General features: G+C 38.7%; 2 protein-coding genes across 4 annotated transcripts in view; one reads left to right on the forward strand and one right to left on the reverse strand.

Moving 5' to 3' along the window:
- Window positions 1-11,664, forward strand: part of syt7b (synaptotagmin VIIb) — an 86,505-nt gene extending 74,841 nt beyond the window's left edge. For all 3 annotated transcript variants that reach the window (XM_079338846.1, XM_079338845.1, XM_079338847.1), the window contains 6 exons: window positions 4,651-4,771; window positions 8,844-9,111; window positions 9,222-9,391; window positions 9,685-9,799; window positions 9,994-10,193; window positions 11,106-11,664. In XM_079338846.1, coding sequence (XP_079194972.1) covers window positions 4,651-4,771; window positions 8,844-9,111; window positions 9,222-9,391; window positions 9,685-9,799; window positions 9,994-10,193; window positions 11,106-11,210 — 979 coding nt within the window. In that variant the 3' untranslated portion in view covers window positions 11,211-11,664. The remainder of the gene's footprint in view (window positions 1-4,650; window positions 4,772-8,843; window positions 9,112-9,221; window positions 9,392-9,684; window positions 9,800-9,993; window positions 10,194-11,105) is intronic.
- Window positions 11,665-17,890: 6,226 nt separating this feature from the next.
- Window positions 17,891-20,724, reverse strand: sdhaf2 (succinate dehydrogenase complex assembly factor 2). The gene is made up of 4 exons (XM_079338943.1): window positions 20,526-20,724; window positions 19,851-20,074; window positions 19,095-19,204; window positions 17,891-18,540 (listed from the first exon to the last, which is right to left on the reverse strand). Exons 1-4 carry the CDS (start codon window positions 20,550-20,552, stop codon window positions 18,410-18,412), a joined length of 492 nt encoding a protein of 163 aa, XP_079195069.1. The 5' UTR covers window positions 20,553-20,724; the 3' UTR covers window positions 17,891-18,409.
- Between the last annotated feature and the right edge of the window lie 194 nt (window positions 20,725-20,918).

The raw sequence follows: 20,918 nt of genomic DNA on the forward strand, positions 1-20,918 counted from the left end.
GTCACTTCTTGTTGTTTTAGGTATCATAGCTGGAGGTTGTCGTACATTTTTTTGGCTGTTATGATTCAGCCATTTCAGCGTGAGTTCATGCACATACCCAGTGGTGTGTGTGTAAGCTGTGGTGTGTTCACAGGGGTCACAGGGGATAGGAGAAGTGTAGATATGGGAGAAGTCATAGAGTGTGTTCCAGGAGTGTATTTCAAAGGGTTTCTAAGTGTGTAGTCCCTTTACCCTGTGGGCTTTAATGCTATTTTCAGCAGATGCCCCTCTCTGTAAAACTTTTCTTGGATTTTTTTTTTTAACTGCCCTCTTTTTAAAGGCTCCTGTTACCATGGTTACTGTAACCCCAAGTACAATGTGTTATGGTAGTGAGTACAACCTTAAGTGGGAGCACACATTTCAGTAGTCATGGTTACAACAACCTCTAAAGAATGAATTATGTAACTTCTATTGTGTTTCATTGGAATTAGTCGCGAGCAGCTATATACTTTTCCTTCTTTAGGCAAATTATAAAGTTAGTCACTGCTGCTTGGTAAATGTGATCAATTATTTACTTCTAACCGTGTTAACAAATAATATATCTGTCATGAACATAATTGAGTTGGTATTTTGCAGCAACCTAATGATTACCGACCACCCCACCCAATTGCTCCGTGTCCCACAGGCCAACACTGTGTCAACAATCACAATAAAAGGATGCTGTGAAGGTCTAATATGAATCTTTAGGAAAACCGTATTAGTCTTAATTAGATGTGTTTCTTTGCCAAAATATTATCTAGAAAAAGCAGCGCTCCAAGAGTTAAAAAAGGCATTTTATTTGTTTGGGCTCAAACTGCTGACATATTTCTGCATGACACAGAGCATATAACAGCTTTCTTTGTACATGCCCAGCATGCAAACAACAAAAAGTCCATTGCACTTGCGCATAATGTTGGATTTTTTAAAAAGATTTCCATTTTCTGATCTGTTTATTAATTGCCATTCACTTCTTGTTGATACTCAGATCCCGTGTTGTAAGTGTTAAACAGCCAGAGCAACCAATATGCAGTTCACCAAAAAGCATGTACAGTGTAATCATGCATGCATTCGGTACATCAGCTTTTACACAGTGTTAAAACATGTATTTGCTCTGGATGGCTGCTGAGATTAATAGCAAAATACCTTCAGCAGCATGATAGAGCATACATCTTATTTGTAAATAAAGAGAGATTGTGTTTATGTTGATTGATTAAGATTCAGGTAGTCTCTGTATCTTGTGCTGGGTGTTGATTTAGTTCAGTGTGCTGTCATTGAGCCAACCCCTCCTAGAAGAAAGCCTTTATAGACTATGAGTAAAGACCCTGACAGGCATAAATGATGTGCTGTATAAGAAATGCTTCTGAAGAGTCACCCGAGTATCAGCACCTGATCAGTTAATAGAAAAGATTGTGTTAGAGGGCTACATTTGAAAAAAATATATTCTTATCCTGTGAGTAAAAATATTAAACTCTAAACTGCTGTTGTGCAATAAAATCTACTTGGAAGATTAAAAGTGATGATCAAGTATGACCTTTGTGTAGGATAATGGGGGTTTTACATTTTGATGTATTACCTGTGCTGCCTCTAGTGTAGCTGACTGTTAGATGCCTGAGGGATAAAATCACCTCGGACCAGGGTTTTTTTTTAACTGTCCATGAAACTACAACACACTAAAACATGTGTTTTAATGTATGTGTGTTTTATTAAACAAAGATGGAAAAACCAATTATCTCCAACAAATTGTTCAACATTTATTGCGAAGCATTTTCTTGAGGTGTACAGTATACTTAAAGGGATACTTCACCCATTTACATGAATCTGTGTATCATTAGAAACAAATGAAATGTGTGAGAAAAAAATGTTTTTCTTTGCCTGGAAGTTTTCTTCATGTGATGCAATATGACGCTTTTTGCATCACATGAAGAAAACTTTCAAGCAAAGAAAAACAAATTTTTCTCGCCTCAGGGCAAAATGAGGGCTGGATTCATGACCATTCAACACTACTACCATGTTTCTAATGATACAAAGCTTCATGCAAATGGGTGAAGTATCCCTTTAATTATTCTCAGCTGTTTTGTTTAAACCCAGAGAACACCCCTAATTTCTTTACAGGTCAAAGTGTGCTTCCATTTGGTTTTGAATAAATTGAAAAAACATGCTGAAAAGGATGAAATGAAATCCTTCAGGATACCAGACAGGTCGAATATTTTGACCCTGAGAATTACTGAGTCAGTTTTTCTCCCGTTCTGTTTGCAAGGAAGGAGTGGCAAAGAGTTTTCAATTTTAAAACAAAAAGGGAAATCTGACAAACTTCCAGTAATAAAAAGGGGGATTACCCAAAGCTGCCTATTTGTCTCTAGTTTTTGAATGTGTTAGATGTTGTGGTCAAACAAATCTTTTACCCCCTTAAACTCCCTACTTAGCTGGGCAGATATTTTACCAAATTCCAAAAATACCAAAAATATCATAGAAACTGAAACTGTTTGAGACGTTTTCCAAATCTTTGGGCTGAGATCATTTATAGAGTAAATAATCCAAATTGCAGGTGTTCGTGCAAAAGACAGAATAATCCAAATAATTCAGTTCAGACATTCACAGTAAAAACAGATAATGATATTAATAAAATTTCACTGATTCATGAAATTGGTTTCTTGCCACTTCGAAGATAGACAGATTATCTTTAATGTCTGGCCTATTGTTTAAATTATTCAGCGGTGAAAAATGAACTTGTTCTTTTTTTGAAAGAGCAAAAATGTTCAATGAATCCTTGAATGTACCACTGCACCAAGCACAGGGGAGGGGCGTGGAGTCAGTGGCCTATTGAGACAACCAGGTGTTACCTGCGTTTGGCTGCTGTGTGTCTTGTAATTATTTTTATACATCATGTTGTTCCCTTATGTGTCAGAGGTTGATATTTTTATCTATCTTTTAGTGTATGTGTTCAAGTTGTCAGAAAAACAAATCTCCTCCAGTTTCCGATGTCTTTTTTTTTCTCAGCATAATCATAAAACACAATAATAAGCCATCTTTAGTGAGTCTGAGAAAGAATTTTCACGTTTTAAATTAAGTGCGAGCTGCATTGCTGGTGGTCTGACCTGCAGATCACAGGAAACAAACAGAGTGACGAATTGATTCTTTCCCTTCAACGCCATATCCTTTTCTCCACCTCTGTGTTTCTCTTGTTCACTCGGGCTTGTCTCTTTGCTGTACAAACCCCGTCCATCTCTCACCCTTCTGCTTCTGCAGCTTCCTTCTATTTTGCTTGCTCATGGAACATGTCAGTTTGCTTCCTCTCATCTGACTTTTTTCCTCCCCCAAAACAATCTGCTTCGTTTCTCTTCCAGCATTTTATCCTGTCTCCCTCTTCTTCTCCATCTCTCTTTCAGCCCAATTTTATTTGTCTCAGTCTAACATGAATTTGAGTCAGTAACCTCACTTTGTTCATTCGTTTAATCCGCCAAGTCTTAAGAAAGACAAATCCTCCATTTCACCTTTTCTCAACCTTTGAGCGCAGAGAAGTCAAATTTATCTTTCCGTCTCAGATCGTCTTACCTACAGTACCTTCTTCTAATTACAGCTGCTTTTACATTTCTGTTTCACAGCTCACCTGACATTTCTGCCTCTCCGGCCTCGTTTTTTTTTTTCTCCCTGTGACATCTCTATCACAACAATAAGTGCTCATTACTCTGATTGGTCTGGTATTTGTTCTTTATATTTCCCCTTTAAACAACTTGTTCTCGAGGAGTGTTTCAGTCACAGCAGTGAGGCTTTGACAAACCTTGTTTTTAATGAGACAAATACTTCATTGCCAGAAGTAAACTGACATTTAAACATCAAAAAGCATTGAAGTGATTATTTGCTCACTTTCATTTTAAGAATCAGATGAGAGGATTGATACCTCTCCCATGTTTGTAGGGTAAACACAATGACGCTCTTGTCAGTATGAAGACTGGAATCAGTGCAGAACAGCAGGTTCCAAACAAAGACGAGTTTAATATATGCCTCATTTCAAAACAACTTGTCACAGTTAACCCTTTCCAAGTTTGTTAATCTAGTTGACGACTGGCAATAGCTTCATATACTGCATATAGGTGTATCCAATTTCTTATTCTTATATTCATAGGCTACGAAGAATAAGACATTGGATGTCAACATGTTTTTTATAGAGAGAAGGAAAGAAGAAGCAACAAAAGAATGACCAAGAAAGAAAGGACATAGTTTTCTGTAGAATATTAGCTTCTGACTGCCTCCACTGTCAGCTACACCCTGCAGACTGTTCTGGTGCCCGAATGGAACATTTTGAACTTGGTTGCTTCAGTATAGCAAAAAGAGTATGTGAGTGGTTCGGTATTAATTTTGGATCTCAAGTCCTGGCTCAAAATTGGTTTCTCAGCTTTTTCATGAAGTATTAATAGGACTTGAGTTCTTCCAAACCAAACTTTGGAAACATATTTCTCTAATACTGCTCATTGTTCACTAGGGAAATTTCCTTTCGAGAAACATGTTGGACCATTGTATAATTTAGATTATTTGAAGGATCAGGGCCCAAATGTGAAAAACAGCCCAACACCTATAGTACACAAGCATGTAATGTTCATGTGAGTATGTGTGTGTTTGGTTCCATTTTAACAGGACTCCAGGTAACAAACCAGGCAGCAGCCCCAGAGGTCAGACCCCAGATGAGACCGGACGTCGCCACAATGGACACTCCTCTGTTGACTTGGCCAACTCAGTCACCAGCGACATGCTCATGGTAACCCACAATATTATCATATATTGTCTGTAGCAGCAAAAACATATTAATCAGAAACCCTTAGTCCATTTGTTTTCCACTTTGCTGAACTCCTCTATCAAGAGGAGGAGGACTGCTGTCAGGAAAGACTTTTAATTCATAATAAATGAGATGTCAGAGACTTAAATGGTGTTCCAGATCAGCTTTCTGAGTAAAAAGAAAAAAGTAACAGCAGACCTTGAACCAAACAAGCAATACCAATCATGCTTCCTATTGATTCAATTAATAGTTAAATTCACAGCAACATGGCGAGGAACAACCAGTTAACATACTGCAGATGTACTGGCTGGAGTCTGTTACATTACACTATGACTGCTTTGCTAACTCGCTCATGCGCTCTCATCCACCAAAAGCTCTTCTGGTGTGTTTTATTGGCAATAGCAAACACAAGTGACAAGTGTTGAATGTAACTAAAAACTTACTAACTTTTGTTATTATGCTTAAGTGAGAGTTGTGTGAAGTCTTTTATTTTCCTACAACTTCTTTGTAGCTTTAGCCTTTTATTTTTAGCCAAGCCAATTTGTCAGCATAATGGTTGATATGTGAGAACAATTTTGCACCTTCAAACAATCGTGTGGGTGTTAAAGCCAACATTTTGTGTAGAAGAAAAATCTTCAGCTGGGCCCTATTTTGTAGCTGTTGCCATCATTTTTCAGTGAAGTTACCAAGATGTTTTAAAGTTTCTGACAAACGTTGTGATAAACCAGCCTTAACATTGCAGTCATTTTGCTTTGAAGTGTTTACATGTATTTGTATGCCGCCCACTGTAAATAATACTCTGTTGTTTCTGGAGGAGATGGTGAGAAAAAAAGCCTACACACTTCATTATTTGACCATAGTCCAACGAAAAGTTATAACAAGTTTTCTTCAAGTCTCTCATCACTCAGAAAGTAGTTGTCATTACAGTCAGCTCATCCACCTGTTGATAGTCATAGTTAGTTATAGCTGTACAGTATGGATCTGCATTCTGGAACATACAGTAATCATCACCCTGAAGTGAGGAGGTAGGAGGGGAGAGGGAGCATGAGCTTTGTTCAGCGAGGTTCATAATTAGCAAGAACCCGCAGTGCTGTGGGTGCAGAGAGAATATGGCAGACATGGGTATGAGCAGTGTGTAATTATGTGGCTCACATGGTGTGTCTAAGGGACTCATACTGGTGGTGGGTGCTAATGATAATACTCCTTCTAGGCAATTTTGCCAAAGGCATCTATAAATTACACAACCCTCCTTTCATGCTGAAAATACCCATATAGCACTTTTGAGCCACTTGTGCTGCTGTAGAAAAAGCAATGGCTGACAAAAAAAATGGGATGATAATGGAGTTGTGTCAGCATCACATGGATTTTATCAGGATGTATTCTGACACTGCTTTCAATTTGTGATGCTAATAGACCAACAGATAGCAGTAAATGGTTGTGCTGAAGGCAGAGGATATAACTTGTTTTACAATCAACATTTAAGCAAATGGGCTCCAGTAGCCTAGTTGCGAGCCCCACATACAGAGGTTGTAGTCCTCCAGGCAGGTGGCCCAGGTGGTCCTGTCTGTGGCTCCTTTCTCTGTCCCTAGTTTCCGATTGTGTCCACTGTCCTGTTTCTACAAAGAAATCATTAAAGCCCCCCCCCCCCCCCCCCACACACACACACACACACACACAAAAAAAACATTTTCACGAAGAAATGTATTTGTCTTTTTGTATTATTTGTTCCTGTATGGAACTGGTTTGTTTCTCACGACTTTATTCACATAACCTGTTGTACTCACACTCAACATGGTTGCTCATTCATACGGTAAAAAAGTAATTAAAAAATGTTGTGCAACATAGCTTTTGGAATACATGACAGATAAGAGTTAATGGTACACTTATTGGGAACTAAATTCAACAGTAAATTAATAAACGTTTTGTGGGCAAGTTGGTATTTACAGCCGTAGGAGGATGTCTGTAGAAACAACTTAGAATGAAGTATAATGCCAATTAAAATTTTAATAAGGAAATGTGTCAGCCAGTGCAACATATAGCTCAATTATGAGTTTTAATAGTGTTTAGATAACAGCCAAGGTCAGGTTTGAGTAATACACCTTAGCAAGCTTTACTCAAATAGGTTATATTTGTCTCTGTATAAAAGCATTTATTTTTGATTCAGCTTTTTCTCATAGTTTTATTATCAATTGAAGTAAACAAATATCACCAGATGTTGTTTCTATTAGTGTTGTGCAAACCTGGCAACAATTTGCGCACCAAGAGAATTAGCATCTCCAGCACATTGTTTTGGTATCAGAAAAATAAATTTCAGTGGAAAGTTTAAAAACTGAATGAGAGCAGAGCACTCTGGGGAAAAAGAGAGGGCGCCCAATTCACAAAATGGGGAAAAGCAATTTAGGCCAGCTGTTGGGTAGAGGAGTGCATAATGAAAAGTGATCATATTCAGCATGGAGAATGAGGCTGAGCAGCACCATCAGAAATATGTGGAAGAATACTGAATTGGTTATTCAATTCCTGGAACTGCTCCTTGAGTAATGCCTCCAGCTCTTCCCCAACCAGATAACACTTTTTTAAACTGGCTTTCTCTACCTTCCTCAAGGCCATGCCACCATCAGTCAGAGGGTCTGTCTACCTGCACATAATCTGCCTCTCATAGCCACACAGCCATGGACCCAAATGCGTTAATCACATAGCATGTCGCGAGTTTGTTTGTTTGTGGTTGTGGTTCTAATGCTGGAGTAGAGAATGAGTACCCCAATTGAATCGAAGTCTGCAATTAATGCTCTGTGTTTAACCACTCGTCAGCTCTTTTGTACGTATTTAATCTGTGTGTGAACAGGCTGTTAATATTGCCAAATGTTTGAACCAGTGGTCTGATAAAAGTGGTGTAATTCTCATGGTGCAACGTTGCGTGCACTCTTAAACAAAACATTGCTAGACTAACATTGCCAGAACAATTTGCAATTTCAAAAGTATGACAGTTGTTTTCATTCCCCCTTTTACTAATTCACCACTCGGTTACATAATAGACACTCAGTAGTTTATTATATAGAGAGCCAACACAGTCTGCAGATGATGACTTTGTGATGATGTTAAAAGCTCCTGAACAAGTGAGTAAGTAGATCTCGATTCAAGTTGGTTCCATCAACAACTTCATGGACATATTGAGATGTGTGATGCTGCTGATTTTAGTGTAGAATGTAATGACAATGTTTTCCTAATTTAACTGTTAGAATTAGGGTGACTCATTTTAAGACACACCTTTTGTATAATAATGCAAAATAATTCAACAGCAATAAAAAAAAAATGCTAACTTTGTTTTTCTCCATGATGAAAAAGTTACTAGTCTCTCAAAGAACAAATGTATCATAAATAAATGTTATTAGGTCTTATAATGTATGAGAGGTGTTCAATGTAAGAACATAGTATTTTCCTCAGGATGTGTTCTGAACACTTAAAAAGAGAAAGAAACCAATAGTCAAAAAATGTATATTGACATTTTTAAGTGTCCGTAATATAATAAATATATACATACATACATACATACATACATACATACATACATACATACATACATACATACATACATACATACATACATACATACATACATACAGTACTTATACATGTATAATACTTATACACATGCATACATATAGGCCTACCTTTAAATTAATAACTATGTGATATTTCATACAATGCATTTGGACCCAAATTCATTTACAGTAACCACACAGATCTTCCCTAACATCATCCCTTACCTTAAGATAATTTCCTAATATAACCCATAAATGCTCTCCATATCTGGCTTCTTGTGTTATGGACATAGTTAAGTCTGGCAGTCATATTTTCAAAGGCAGCAGTTTCTGTTTAGGCGAAACTATGGTTTGTTTGGGCTCTTCAAACTACGCAAATAATACTGGCAGCTACAATACAACCTATTATTGTCAGTGCCAATTGAGATCCAATACAATGTTGCTAAATTATATGATCATTTTAAACTTAAATGAAGGTAATTAACGAAGCTTTCTACTCCTTCCTTTTCTCTCAGTTATCTCCAGGTTCAGAGGAAGATGATCACGAGGGTCCGGTGTGCGAGAAGTTGGGTCGTATTCAGTTCAGCGTTGGATACAGTTTTCAGGACTCCACCCTCACTGTCAAAATCCTCAAGGGCCAGGATTTACCTGCTAAGGACTTTTCTGGCACCTCTGATCCGTTTGTCAAACTGTACCTACTGCCAGACAAGAAGCACAAACTGGAGACCAAAGTCAAGAGGAAGAACCTGAACCCTCACTGGAACGAGACCTTCCTCTTTGAAGGTTTAATATTACCTTCAACATAAACTAACCCTAACCCCAATATTCACTTCCATTTCTCTTTTTGCATCAATGTGACACATTGGGATTTGTTTGTTTCAATTTTTCCCAAGGGTTTCCCTATGAGAAGGTGGTGCAGAGGACTTTATACCTGCAGGTGCTGGACTATGACCGCTTCAGCAGGAACGACCCCATAGGAGAGGTCTCCATCCCCCTCAACAAACTGGACCTGGCCAACATGCAGACTTTCTGGAAGGAGCTGAAACCATGTAGCGATGGCAGCGTGAGTAAAATGGAAAAGGCAGCGGGGAGATGGAGGAGAAAAGAGGGGAGGAGGGGAAAGCAAAGACGGGACAGAATGTAACGGGTGATGTCATTCCTGGCTGCCGTGATGCTCCCGAGGGAGCTGTGGCAGCGTGCTGGTGGGAGAAGAAATAGAGGGGGGGAATATGGAGAGGCTGACAGGTAGACGATGAGAACACAGACAGCCAGAAGGGGGGGAAAAAACAGAAACACAAATGTGGAAAGGCAATAAAAAAGTAAACAAGCCTCTGTTGTTATGTATAATTTCTGCAGGGGAGTCGAGGGGATCTGCTTGTGTCTCTGTGCTACAATCCAACGGCCAACACCATCACTGTGAGCATCATCAAAGCCCGCAACCTCAAAGCCATGGACATCGGAGGCACTTCTGGTATAATAAATGCTCCTTCATCTTGCATGTCCTTATATATTTGCCTTCTTCATCACGGCTGACTCAAAAATAAAAGAAGACCATGGTGGTTTTGTTCACGAGAAAATGGTTTTAAATCCACAAAAACACACCATTGACCAACAGCATTCAACTTGAAAAAGATGTTTTAAATTGGCATATTCCACTCTCTTTAGATCCCTATGTAAAAGTGTGGTTGATGCACAAGGACAAGCGTGTGGAGAAGAAGAAGACGGTGGTAATGAAGCGCTGTCTCAACCCTGTCTTCAACGAGTCCTTCCCCTTTGACGTGCCTGCCCATGTGCTGAGGGAGACCACCATAATTATCACCGTCATGGACAAGGACAGGCTCAGTCGCAATGATGTCATTGGAAAGGTATCACTGACCCTCTTGTTCGCTTCTTCCATCCTTCCTCCTCTCTTCTTCTTCTTCTTCTTCTTCTTCTTCTCCTCCACTGTGTTGTACTGACTCCGACAGTCGGCTGACAAACACTGAGTCAGTCTCTACTGACCCCTGCTGGAACATGCAGACTAAACTTCATTATTATAGATGAATAAATGTAAATTAGAAATGGGTGTTAAATGTGTAAATTCAAAAATACAATGAACTCGTTTTCATTTAGCTGTATAACCGTTACCAATAAACATGCCGTGTAGGCCTGAGCAAGTACACATCTGTCAGCCCTCACATGAAATAGAAAAATATCAAAATATGCGCTGCACTTTGGACACCCCTGCTTTAGAAACTATAAGAATAATCTCCATTCTGAGTTAGGTACGAATGAGCTATTGTGCTCTTTATCATTCATACACAACTACAGTTATTGCGAGAGTTATGCTTGCCCATCTAATTGTATAAATGATCTGCATAGACTCCGCAGTTGTAGCATGCAGCCTATAATACCACAATCATAATCAAATAACTTATGTCTGATTGGAGGACAATGAAAAACTTGAACAGGGTTTTTCGGTGGCATGTACAGATCTTGATTTACTTTCTACTTAGTGTCTGATCTTCATTAGTGTCAGCATTAGCCTTCTCACAGTAATTCAGCAAGTGAAATCTCTTCCTCTTAAGGCTTTTTTTCTGCCCTGGATTTGAGTTAAATTCCTATTAGAGTGGCAGGCTTAGTGCCGAAAGCAGGGCTAGACTTAAGACTCACAGTGAGGTTTTTTTTTTCCTTAATACCCCACAGCTTTTTTGGGAAATCTCTCCACAAACAACATCTACCTCTGCGTGACATTACAAGATATAGATATATATATATATACACTTTTTTTGTTGCAGATTTATCTTTCATGGAAAAGTGGTCCTGCAGAGGTAAAACACTGGAAAGACATGATGGGTCGCCCTCGTACTGCCGTGTCCCAGTGGCACGCTCTGAAGGCCTGAGTGACCCAGCAACCTTCCTGCCTACAGGCTTTCCCTCCCCAGAATCCAGCGTCACTCTGCCCTCAGCACATACCCCCTCTTCTCCCTAACTGCAGTCTATGGCTGAAGATAACTGTCATCTCTTTGTTCTCAGGCCTCTTTGATATCCTCTGCCCTCAGTCCTTGTGACACCATCCTTACATTTCACTCTTGGGTCAGACTCTGATTCCCACCTGATCCCCCCTTTTATCCCTTAAATGTCTTTGATGTCGTCACTCATTTCCTTCTTCTGCTCTTTTCTTTTTTTTCTTTTGAAAGATACCTGCCCTCCACCTTTTGAAACATGCCTGGTTAACATCAGCAGCACCTCTTGCCACCCATAAATACAAACTATCAACCAAAAATGGATCAAACTGATATTTCAGTGATCCTCTGGGGCAGCAAGACGGGCTGTGTTTAAACCTGTGCAACCATTTTCATCACCACTTTTTTCAACTCTCCATAGGTTACTGTCATTGTTCTTCTACACTATACAAAATTCAGGAAATTCAACACAAGCTAAGGAAGTGAAATATGCTGTATTTTAAATGGAATTGGACTCCACTTCCTCTCCTTACTTTCACTTTGGCACCACTGTAATTATTCTCCCCCGGCTGGAACCCTTTGTTGTCTGTGCGTGCTGTGGGTGATGTGCCGTAACCCAAAATGAAGTTGTTCTACAACAAAAAAATAAATAAAATAGGATATGAAAATGAACATTTAATACTGGTTCCACAGGTGAAGTGTGAAAAAAGCCCTGTTATTTGGAAGAAAAAAAAATCCCAGTCGACTGAGGGGTGAATGGTTTTTTTTTTTTTTGTTTTGTATCGATTTTTTGCTTTCCAAAAGAAAAAAAGAGAATCTCCCTGTTCTTCCAGGCACAAAAAATAAGCAAAAAGCCAGCTTCTAGAAATGTGGCAGTGTAGAATTATGAATGTGTGTTTGTCTGATTGAGGAAGTGTTGTGGACTTGAACAGATACAATTGAGATATTGTAGAAAACAGCATTTCCCTTGACCATTTAACATAAAGGTATTGTTCAAATGTGTGTTGTTGCAGTTAGCTGAAGACATGGGGAGGTCACTAAGGTTTCATGTTTAGTGTTCTATTGGTGGTATAAAGCCAGGCTGATAGCATTTGCTGTATTTAGCTGGGGCTTTGCCCCTGAAATTGCTGCTGCCATATTCAAATGCAAAGCAGATCAATAGGATTAATTAATTGTGGTGCTAGAGTGTTTGAAATGGCTTTAGAAAAGAATGAAACAGTGGCTTGTCTTTCCAGAAAAAAGGCTGTGTTAACCAGCTAATTGAGAAACACCTCGGTGAAAGGGTTTTCACTGTGACTGGAGAAAAGCATTTAACAACAAAATCTGTCCTCAGCAACAATTATTTAAAGCATTATAATAAATGTACCTTTGTCTCTATTAAGAGATGGGACAGGTTGAAGTAGTACACCGGAAAATAAAACATATTTCTATATCATGATGCTGCCTGGGGAATTTTATTTTAACAACACATTAAAAAGGCAGCTGAATGTTATATCATTATGTGGTAAACATCAGTGATGGGGCAAAAGACTGCAGAAGACTAATAAGAAATAGCAAAACTGCACTGCCAATGATAGTTCTTCTGTCAAGTCACCTGTTATTGATCTGAAAATCTAACAATATTTTTTGATTCGGCTGAACTCAAATGTTATGAATGCACATGGTTAATGGCCCTTTTAGGGTTATGATGGATATACGGTATGGTAAGAAATCAGATGAGGTGAGATCAATGTAAACGCACTATCCGTGTCACCCAGGCAACAACATAACTGTCAGCAGCATTACAGAGGGATTTGTTGTTACAGAAAAACCTCCACCTTTTCATTTTTACCAAACACTGAGTCCAAGGATCATTGGACCTGTTTTTTGTTGTTGTGAAAGCTTTGAAGTTAGAAGTCAGTCTTCCAGTTGTTTGCTTCTCTGCCTGAATGTGACCTCCCCTGAGTCCTGTATAGGTATGTGCTGACCAGATGAGTGGAAACAAATTAGAGTAATAATATCTGGGGGAAAAGTCTTCTTACATTCCACTGTTTGTTTTTCTCTGCTGGATGTGTGTTTGCGTTTGTTAGTACGTGCGTTTGCATTGTGGGTGAGTGTCAATATTGAAAGTTTAGTTTGTGTGATTGTATTTTCTGTTTGTCTCTCTGTGTGTATATACAGTATCTGCACTGAGTTCTGTTTTGCCAGTTTAATACAGAACAGCATTGTTTTCCGTTTTTAATCTGTATGAATCGATCCAGATGTACAAAGAAACGTTCTTTGTTTGGTTTTTTAAAGTCGTCACTTCTTTAAGATTCACTGCACTTGTTGATGCTGATGCTGGAACAAACCTCTCTTAATAGCGTGTTATTTTCCTCATGAGTGGACTTTTGGTCTGATAGGCAAATCTGTTATACATGAACTGAGAGCCAAGGTTGAAGATAAAAAAAACCCACACACACACGAGCTTAACAACAATGCTAGCTATAAACAAAACTTGTGTTATACCATAAAGCAACAGATTTTAGTGCAAACAGAATTGGATACCCATATTTTGTCCTTTCTGTCCTTTTAATCTGGTCCGTTATGATTCACCAAGAACAAAAAAAAAGAAGGGTGGCACCTTGAAATCACTGCTGACGTTGCCCCAAAACACCCCCATTGTGCACACATGCTTTCTGGCACAAAGTGTTCTATGTGTGCCTTATGTACCCTGCCACGCCTCACTCTTCACCATATGTGATCCCTCCCTCCAAGTGTCAGGGAGGGGGGGAGGAGAAAAAAAAAGTGAGAGGAGATAATCATCACCTCTTTGCATCACTGTTCGCTACATCTCAGGTCAGAGCATTGGAGCATCCCAAAATAACACAGCCTGTCCTGATGGCCCTGTGTGTGTTAAACAAGGCGTTACATTCCAAAGGCTCAGTGAAAGTCACTTAATGCAGGTACCATTTTCTTTTTAATAAAGTCAGGGTTTGGTGTCTTTTAGTTTTTAAGGAATCGAGCTAGATCTGTCCGTCGACACTCTTCACTAGCCAATTGCCATATTCTGGTACTTATTCTTGGACACGCTCGCATTTCTGATTTAGGGCATTCTCTTGTGGGGGAACGCTTAAGACAAAGAGAGGTTTACCAGCAACATTATAACTGATATACTGTACAAATGAATGTGAAGTGTCCTGTATGGGGAAAAAAAAAGAAGAAAAAAAAAAACCCATCAGTATATTCTGGGGTTGATGATATCTGTTTGTCTTTGGTATCACTCAGCCCCTCTCTCACGCCCTCTTCTCTTTGTAGTTACACATCCGTGGGGTGCACAATGTCAAATATCAACCATTTATTTTTTTTAAACCTGTACAGTGTATATAAAAACATAAATGTGTATATAAAAACAAAGAAAACTCGAAAGCTTGTTTTTCTACTTTTTCAAGAAAGTGTGTATTTTGTTCTTACACAAACGCATTAAGGGAAGTATTCATATCCTTTACATAACTAATGGTATCAAACATTGCACACAAATGCACAATTTAAAGTCCTCCTACTGCAGCACTACTAACTGGTAAAAGTACAAATTGGCCAGCATTATTAGCAACACGTACACTACTCACAATAAGTTATGGATAGTGTGAGGTCCTCAGTGGGTTTCATACATACAGTGTTTGTTTCACAGTGATTTTTGGAATAGGGAGGCTAGTTAGGAGCATGAGACATCTCTGTCAAACTGTCATTGCGTCAAATGGTGGAAACACGCGCTACTGACTTCGTCAATTTTGGTGATTTTGGGGCTTTCTTTATTGTTGTCTAAAATGTTGGGGTAATAGATATTGCACTAATTAAAATAGTGTTTCTTCTCATTCATTAATAGAAATATCAAAGGGAACTATGATATAAATTCAGATTCATTGTAAATAACAATATCCCTAACTTATTGTGAGTAGTGTACTTCAGGAATCAAAGTTAGAAAGTAATCACTCCCAGAAAAAAATGCTCTAAAACTACATTTAATACTTTATATTCAACTGCAATGTTGAATATGTTATTCCTGTGGTTCCAAGCGTAAATGTCACCAAATAAATCTTAGGGGTAGTTTTCCATGTCTCAGCATTCTTGTCTCACCATCTCATTACCACATGAAGGATTTGGAGGTAAACAAGAAACCCAAAGTATAGCTTTCTCAGGTCAATCTATTAAGTCTAAGAAATTATTCTTTTTATATTACAAATAAAGATATGTAATAGTTGTGTTTTTTTTTTTAAATGTTAAATACTGATCTACATTGTAACAGCTAATGTGTTTTCCCCTGAAAATGTTGAGAGTATTACAATGGCTTCAAGTAGACATACTGAAGTAAAGAAACAACTGTAAGTAAATAAAGAAAAAGTGGTGTATCTCATCTTCCAAGCATTCGATCTTCAGCGCATATGTAAGCGAGAGATCAAAGTGTAAACCAGTAGACTCTAATTACAATTTTCTGTCACACATTTTTAAGACAGTTGTTGCGAAATAACTTTCAATGTTGATACCATCAATTCCTTTTAAAGAAGATACATTACAAATACATGGACAAACTTACAAAGACAGCAATATAATAGAAACATCTGGTTGTACAGAGGTTATATACGTGTGCGTTCTTTATTATTCTTTCTCTTCCAGCTCGACAGAAATAGGTCAATGACTGTAGGAGTGATGTTCACAGGTCTTCAGAGTTGGTTCTTATCCTTAGAATGAAGGAAATTGCCGGTTCTGCCTCCCACAGTGTGCTCACTGCATCTTTGACACAAGATAACATCTAAGTAAAAACTGTGTTTCATATGTCCTGCTGAGAAAGGCGGTCTAATTTACCAACTTATCTAACACGCTCAGAGTTAACCATGGCAGAAGAATCTCTCAGCAGAGAGAGCAGCTTCCCTCTGCTCACGACTCTCCAGGAGACATGTAAAGACATGATGAAGGCTGGGGATGCTTATGGTGTTGGTGGCGGAGGAGAGAAGAAACAAGAGAGAACATGAGATTGAAATTCCAGGGGAGCAGTGGGTGACAGCAAGAATGAGGATAAAACAGAGAGCTGTCACGACACAGGAAGCAGCAGTGGAGGATGACAGAAGCACAGGGCTACAGATAGGCACAGTGGGTGTGCGTGGGCAACTGATGAATACACACTCCAAACAAGCCTCAGAGCGAGAACGATGGGAATTCTGCTCCTCCTGCTTGATAGATCCACAGGTGGCATCTTTTTTTTGTTGGATTATTCCGCCTGTGAAAATCACTTACTTAATTTGAAATATAATTAATGTTGTAGTGCAGGGTCATTTAGTTTGAATTACTTTACAAACAGTTCAGTATATAACTTTTTCCTAGCGTCCAAGCTGGGAAGCTAAAGAATTAACTACTAATCACGCCTGTTTCTAGAGTCCCATTCTTTGGCTTTAATAACTCCAAAGCGTCACAAAAGAAATGTTGAGAATCCCTAGTTTAGTCCTCTGTGGGTTTTTTAGCAGTACATTATGTTTCAAAGTAAATCAAGTCATTTTTCGTGTAAAACCAAAGCCTTAACCTGCCCTGTCAAAATACGTAATGCACTTAAACTTTTCACAGAATTCGAAGGCGAGTGGAAAGTTGAGGAAAATGCCAATTAGCCACAACTCCCAAAAATTAACTGGAATACTTCTCTCTGAAAAATGCTCTTTGTTACCTGTCTGCATAGATGAGGCCATAAGGTGACACAGATGGCAGAAGAGCAAGACACACAGAGGGACATCCTCCTGAGAACATCAAAATGGATGACTGAGATTCTTACTCGACATATGTTCCCTTTAAGGTAACAAGAAAGAATAACAAACATCCACATTGGTCTTACTTAGGATTGTCTCATCTGTGTAACAGCTCACCAGTGGATCATGTGTACATTATTATTCCATGGGCGTACAGAGGCAGTCATCTGCTTTGAGATTCTGAGCACATCTCCTGGCCAGAGGGCATTTCCCTTCTGCTCTCAGTACAAGGTTCCACTGAACCGACATGACACACAGCCAGGCAGGATATTTATCCCATGGTCAACACACATTGATCCAGAGCTGGAGGAGGGAAATAATAATGACCTTGTCTTTACGTAACGTCTTCAAGCCAAAATATATTTGGATTAATTGGAAAACTGGCATAGAAGAAAATGTCCCTGATTGTTTTTCGTTTGAAATAAAAACATGCAGCCTATTCTGTTAATAGGATTCCAGGCATCCCTAATGCAATTCATTTATTATAAGGGTTTATTTTCAGATTGTTTGCACCATATTTGTATTATCATTGGTAAAATTAAGATTAAAGGTTTAATCAGTAAATGTAAGTTGCCGCTTGAGAGTGGTGTTTTCGCATTTCTCTCTGCAGGATATATAAAGTATGTAACATATGTTCTATGGTTTACAGGTGAGTAAATTTTCACGAGGATCAGCACAGCAGTTACTTCATTTTGACAGTTACTGGAACTAAGGTGATGTGGTTCCCCCTGGTGTCCACTGACTAGTACTGCAGGAAAAATCTGCTCCGTTGTGTAACAAATGCTAACAATGTCAATCACAGCCACCTCCGATGTGTGACTTAACCCCATATTATGTGAAAGTAGTAATAAAAGATGTGACACAAACAACAATGCACACCAACATTTATTAAATAACCCAATATGTATGTCATGTAGGCACAGTAAATTCACATAACAGAAGGAAATCATGACGATTAAAAATAATTGGCTAATAAGCGAGGGGATAATGGTCTAATTTTTTTTTATATTCACACATAATTAACTTACATGTACAGGTGTGTGTCTTGTATCTGGCTTTTTCAGTTTGCACCTTGCAAATTGAGCAGTTAAATACATTCTTTAATCACATATTTACAACACAATTATGCAAAAAATTCAGAACACCTTAATACTATGTTGCATCAATGTCGCTCAGTCTTCAAACTTCTCTCAGCTTCTCAGAATCTTCTCCCTGAAACAATGGGACTGAGAGCGTATGTCGTACAGATGGAAATGTACTGGATAGTGTGAGCACACTAAACGCAGTGGACATCTGAAGGATTTTCCCGGTGGGTTATGACCCTCATATTTCACATAGTGTCCCACCTAAAATGAGTCTCTGAGAAGGTCTCAAGGTCTATCGACATCATTGAGTTTCCTTGTCCAGGTACTCCAAGTTGGGTGCGTCTAACCTCTGCTCATGGTCGCGATTCTTTGTGAACTCCTTCAGCATATCCATGACCTCTCCCTGGTAAACCTCTGGGGTGGGCTGAGCTTCTGAAAGCAAAAAAGAGAAGAGTTTCCTATGTATCCCTTTTATCATTACCCATCCTATTTATCATTCACATGATAGTTTGCTTCAGACTTTGTGAGGAACTCAAAATGCACATCAACATGTACTGTTTCATAGTTTTAGTAATTCCTTCTTGAACCAGAAACAATAAAGCCTGTTTGTGGAAGACATTTGAGTCTCAGATCCCCGCTGTAATATGTTTATACTTCTCTTCATCATGTCTTTTAAATGCCTCTTTAATATAAAGTAAACTTGTAATATATCAATATATCCATCACAAGGTGTGACTTAAAAATGGCATGGATGCAGCAGTTAGAGTTACTGTAGATTTTCTAGAGTTGTGCTGCCAATTGAATGTGTAGAGGCTGCGAAGTACTGACTGTGATGCAAAAAAAATACAAAATATTGAAACTTTTAAGTGTAATCTTTTACCAGCTCTCCGACATGTAATTGCTTTATTAATGTCTTGCATTGTTATGACATTGGACAGGAATATCGTGAGGAGATGTTTATGAACAGAAATGAACTGTTCTCTCACCTGTTGCCCAGTAGTAAATATCCCAGTCATTACTGGGTTCATTGATCAGTCTGTCATATTGCAGCAGCTGGTTCTCACTCATCGTGTTCAGGTATCGCTTTGCAAAAAGGCTGCAAGAAAGTTGGACAATTGGTTTTAACAGGAGTTTTTCTTTTTTTTTTTTCTATTGAAAGTCAGAGTTAATGATGGTCTACTGAACGTGCACATTCTTCTCGGCGCTCCCTTACATTCAATCACAGCCTTTTTCTGAATGTAGTTCTGTTCATCAAGGTCAATAGGCTCCAAATATGCTAAACAGACATCTTCTAATCTCCCCACAACCTCCATACACTTATTTTATTTGATACTTTTACTAAATACCAAAAAAACCTGTTTCTGTAGTGATGTAACCATTCCTTATATTTATAACTCTGTCATGTTCCTCCACTTATCCTTCCTGTCTGCAGACACTACTTACAAGTACCTGTTAGATGTTTTATTGTAATGAAAAATAGATGATAATAAGAAATAACTATCCACCACAATACAGTGGCTGCTCTTTCCTGTTTTACACCTACTTCTTATCACTCCTAGCATACTCATAGCTTTAAAGAGTGGGCAGAATGGAAGAAAAAAAAAAAACTCTTGAAAGCAACAAAAGAAAAGTTAAGAAGTTCTTCACACAACCATAGCACATTCTGTACTTGTACTGTACTTTGAAGTTCTGAAGTGTTGTACTGACACACAAACACACAATATAATATATAAGACAACCACCTGAGTAAAATGCAGTTCTCCAACATGCCCCTCTTGCGACTTTCATACAGAAGACGGCGTCTCTTGATGTCAGTGGGCTCACCGAGCTTCTCCTCCCAAGGGGGCAAAGGGATCTCAATAAGGTCGCCCCTGGTGTCGTCTGGTGCATCTCCACGGTAACCACGAGATGATACCGGTCCTGTCACTGCAGGTCTCCATGCTCCCTGGAACAAACCTCTCACCACCTGTCAGACAACAACAATGCACACAATTTGAGTGTTTCATTATATCGTCTAATACATGAGATGTGTCAAACAAGTCACAATGTAACCGGTTCAAATGAGTTACTTTTTAGTTCATCTCATACAACATCCCCTCACAGTTATCCTAAAGTAGATCAATAGACCGATAAAATGAAAGAAGAGAGGTGAAGTGGGGGATTACATAAAGCACACATGCTGTTGTAGAACTGATTACTCCTGGTTGGTGCAGGTTTATTTAACAGCAATGCTACAACTTTAAAATCACAGGTCAAGCTACTAACTTAAACCTTTTTTTATTTTTGTACGGTTACATCGTATTATCACATCACACTGAATCAATTTGTTTGTATGTGAAAGTCCCATAGACTATGAAAGTCCTCTACATGCTCCAACAAATACATGCACAATTTATAAAAAATAAATGTTTACTTACTCTTTTTGCAATAGCAGCAGACAACATTTTGACCCTCTTCTTTGTGATGTCGAGATACCTCTGAACGGACTACTTTTGTGCCGTACAAATGACTCTGACGCCTAAATGTCAAACACAAAACACTGAACTTACACAACCAGGCTGCTCGGCTTCACGTAACCAACCGGAAATCACTGAGGGGGACAGGAAACAGCGCACACATGACGTCGCTCGTGTCTTTTTTTCTTCTTTTCAAAATTGGTTTATTTAGCTTTAGGAATGCCTCAATTGAATCGAGTCGGTAGTGATAAGAGTTGTTATTATACTATTATATCATCATCAGTATATTTTCAGTAGCACACGTTTTATGTATTTTAATGACGTATGCATATGAAGGGGCTGTTCAGGAGTAAG

Source organism: Symphodus melops, assembly GCF_947650265.1.
Source record: "Symphodus melops genome assembly, chromosome: 3".
In the NCBI taxonomy this organism is placed as follows: domain Eukaryota; kingdom Metazoa; phylum Chordata; class Actinopteri; order Labriformes; family Labridae; genus Symphodus; species Symphodus melops.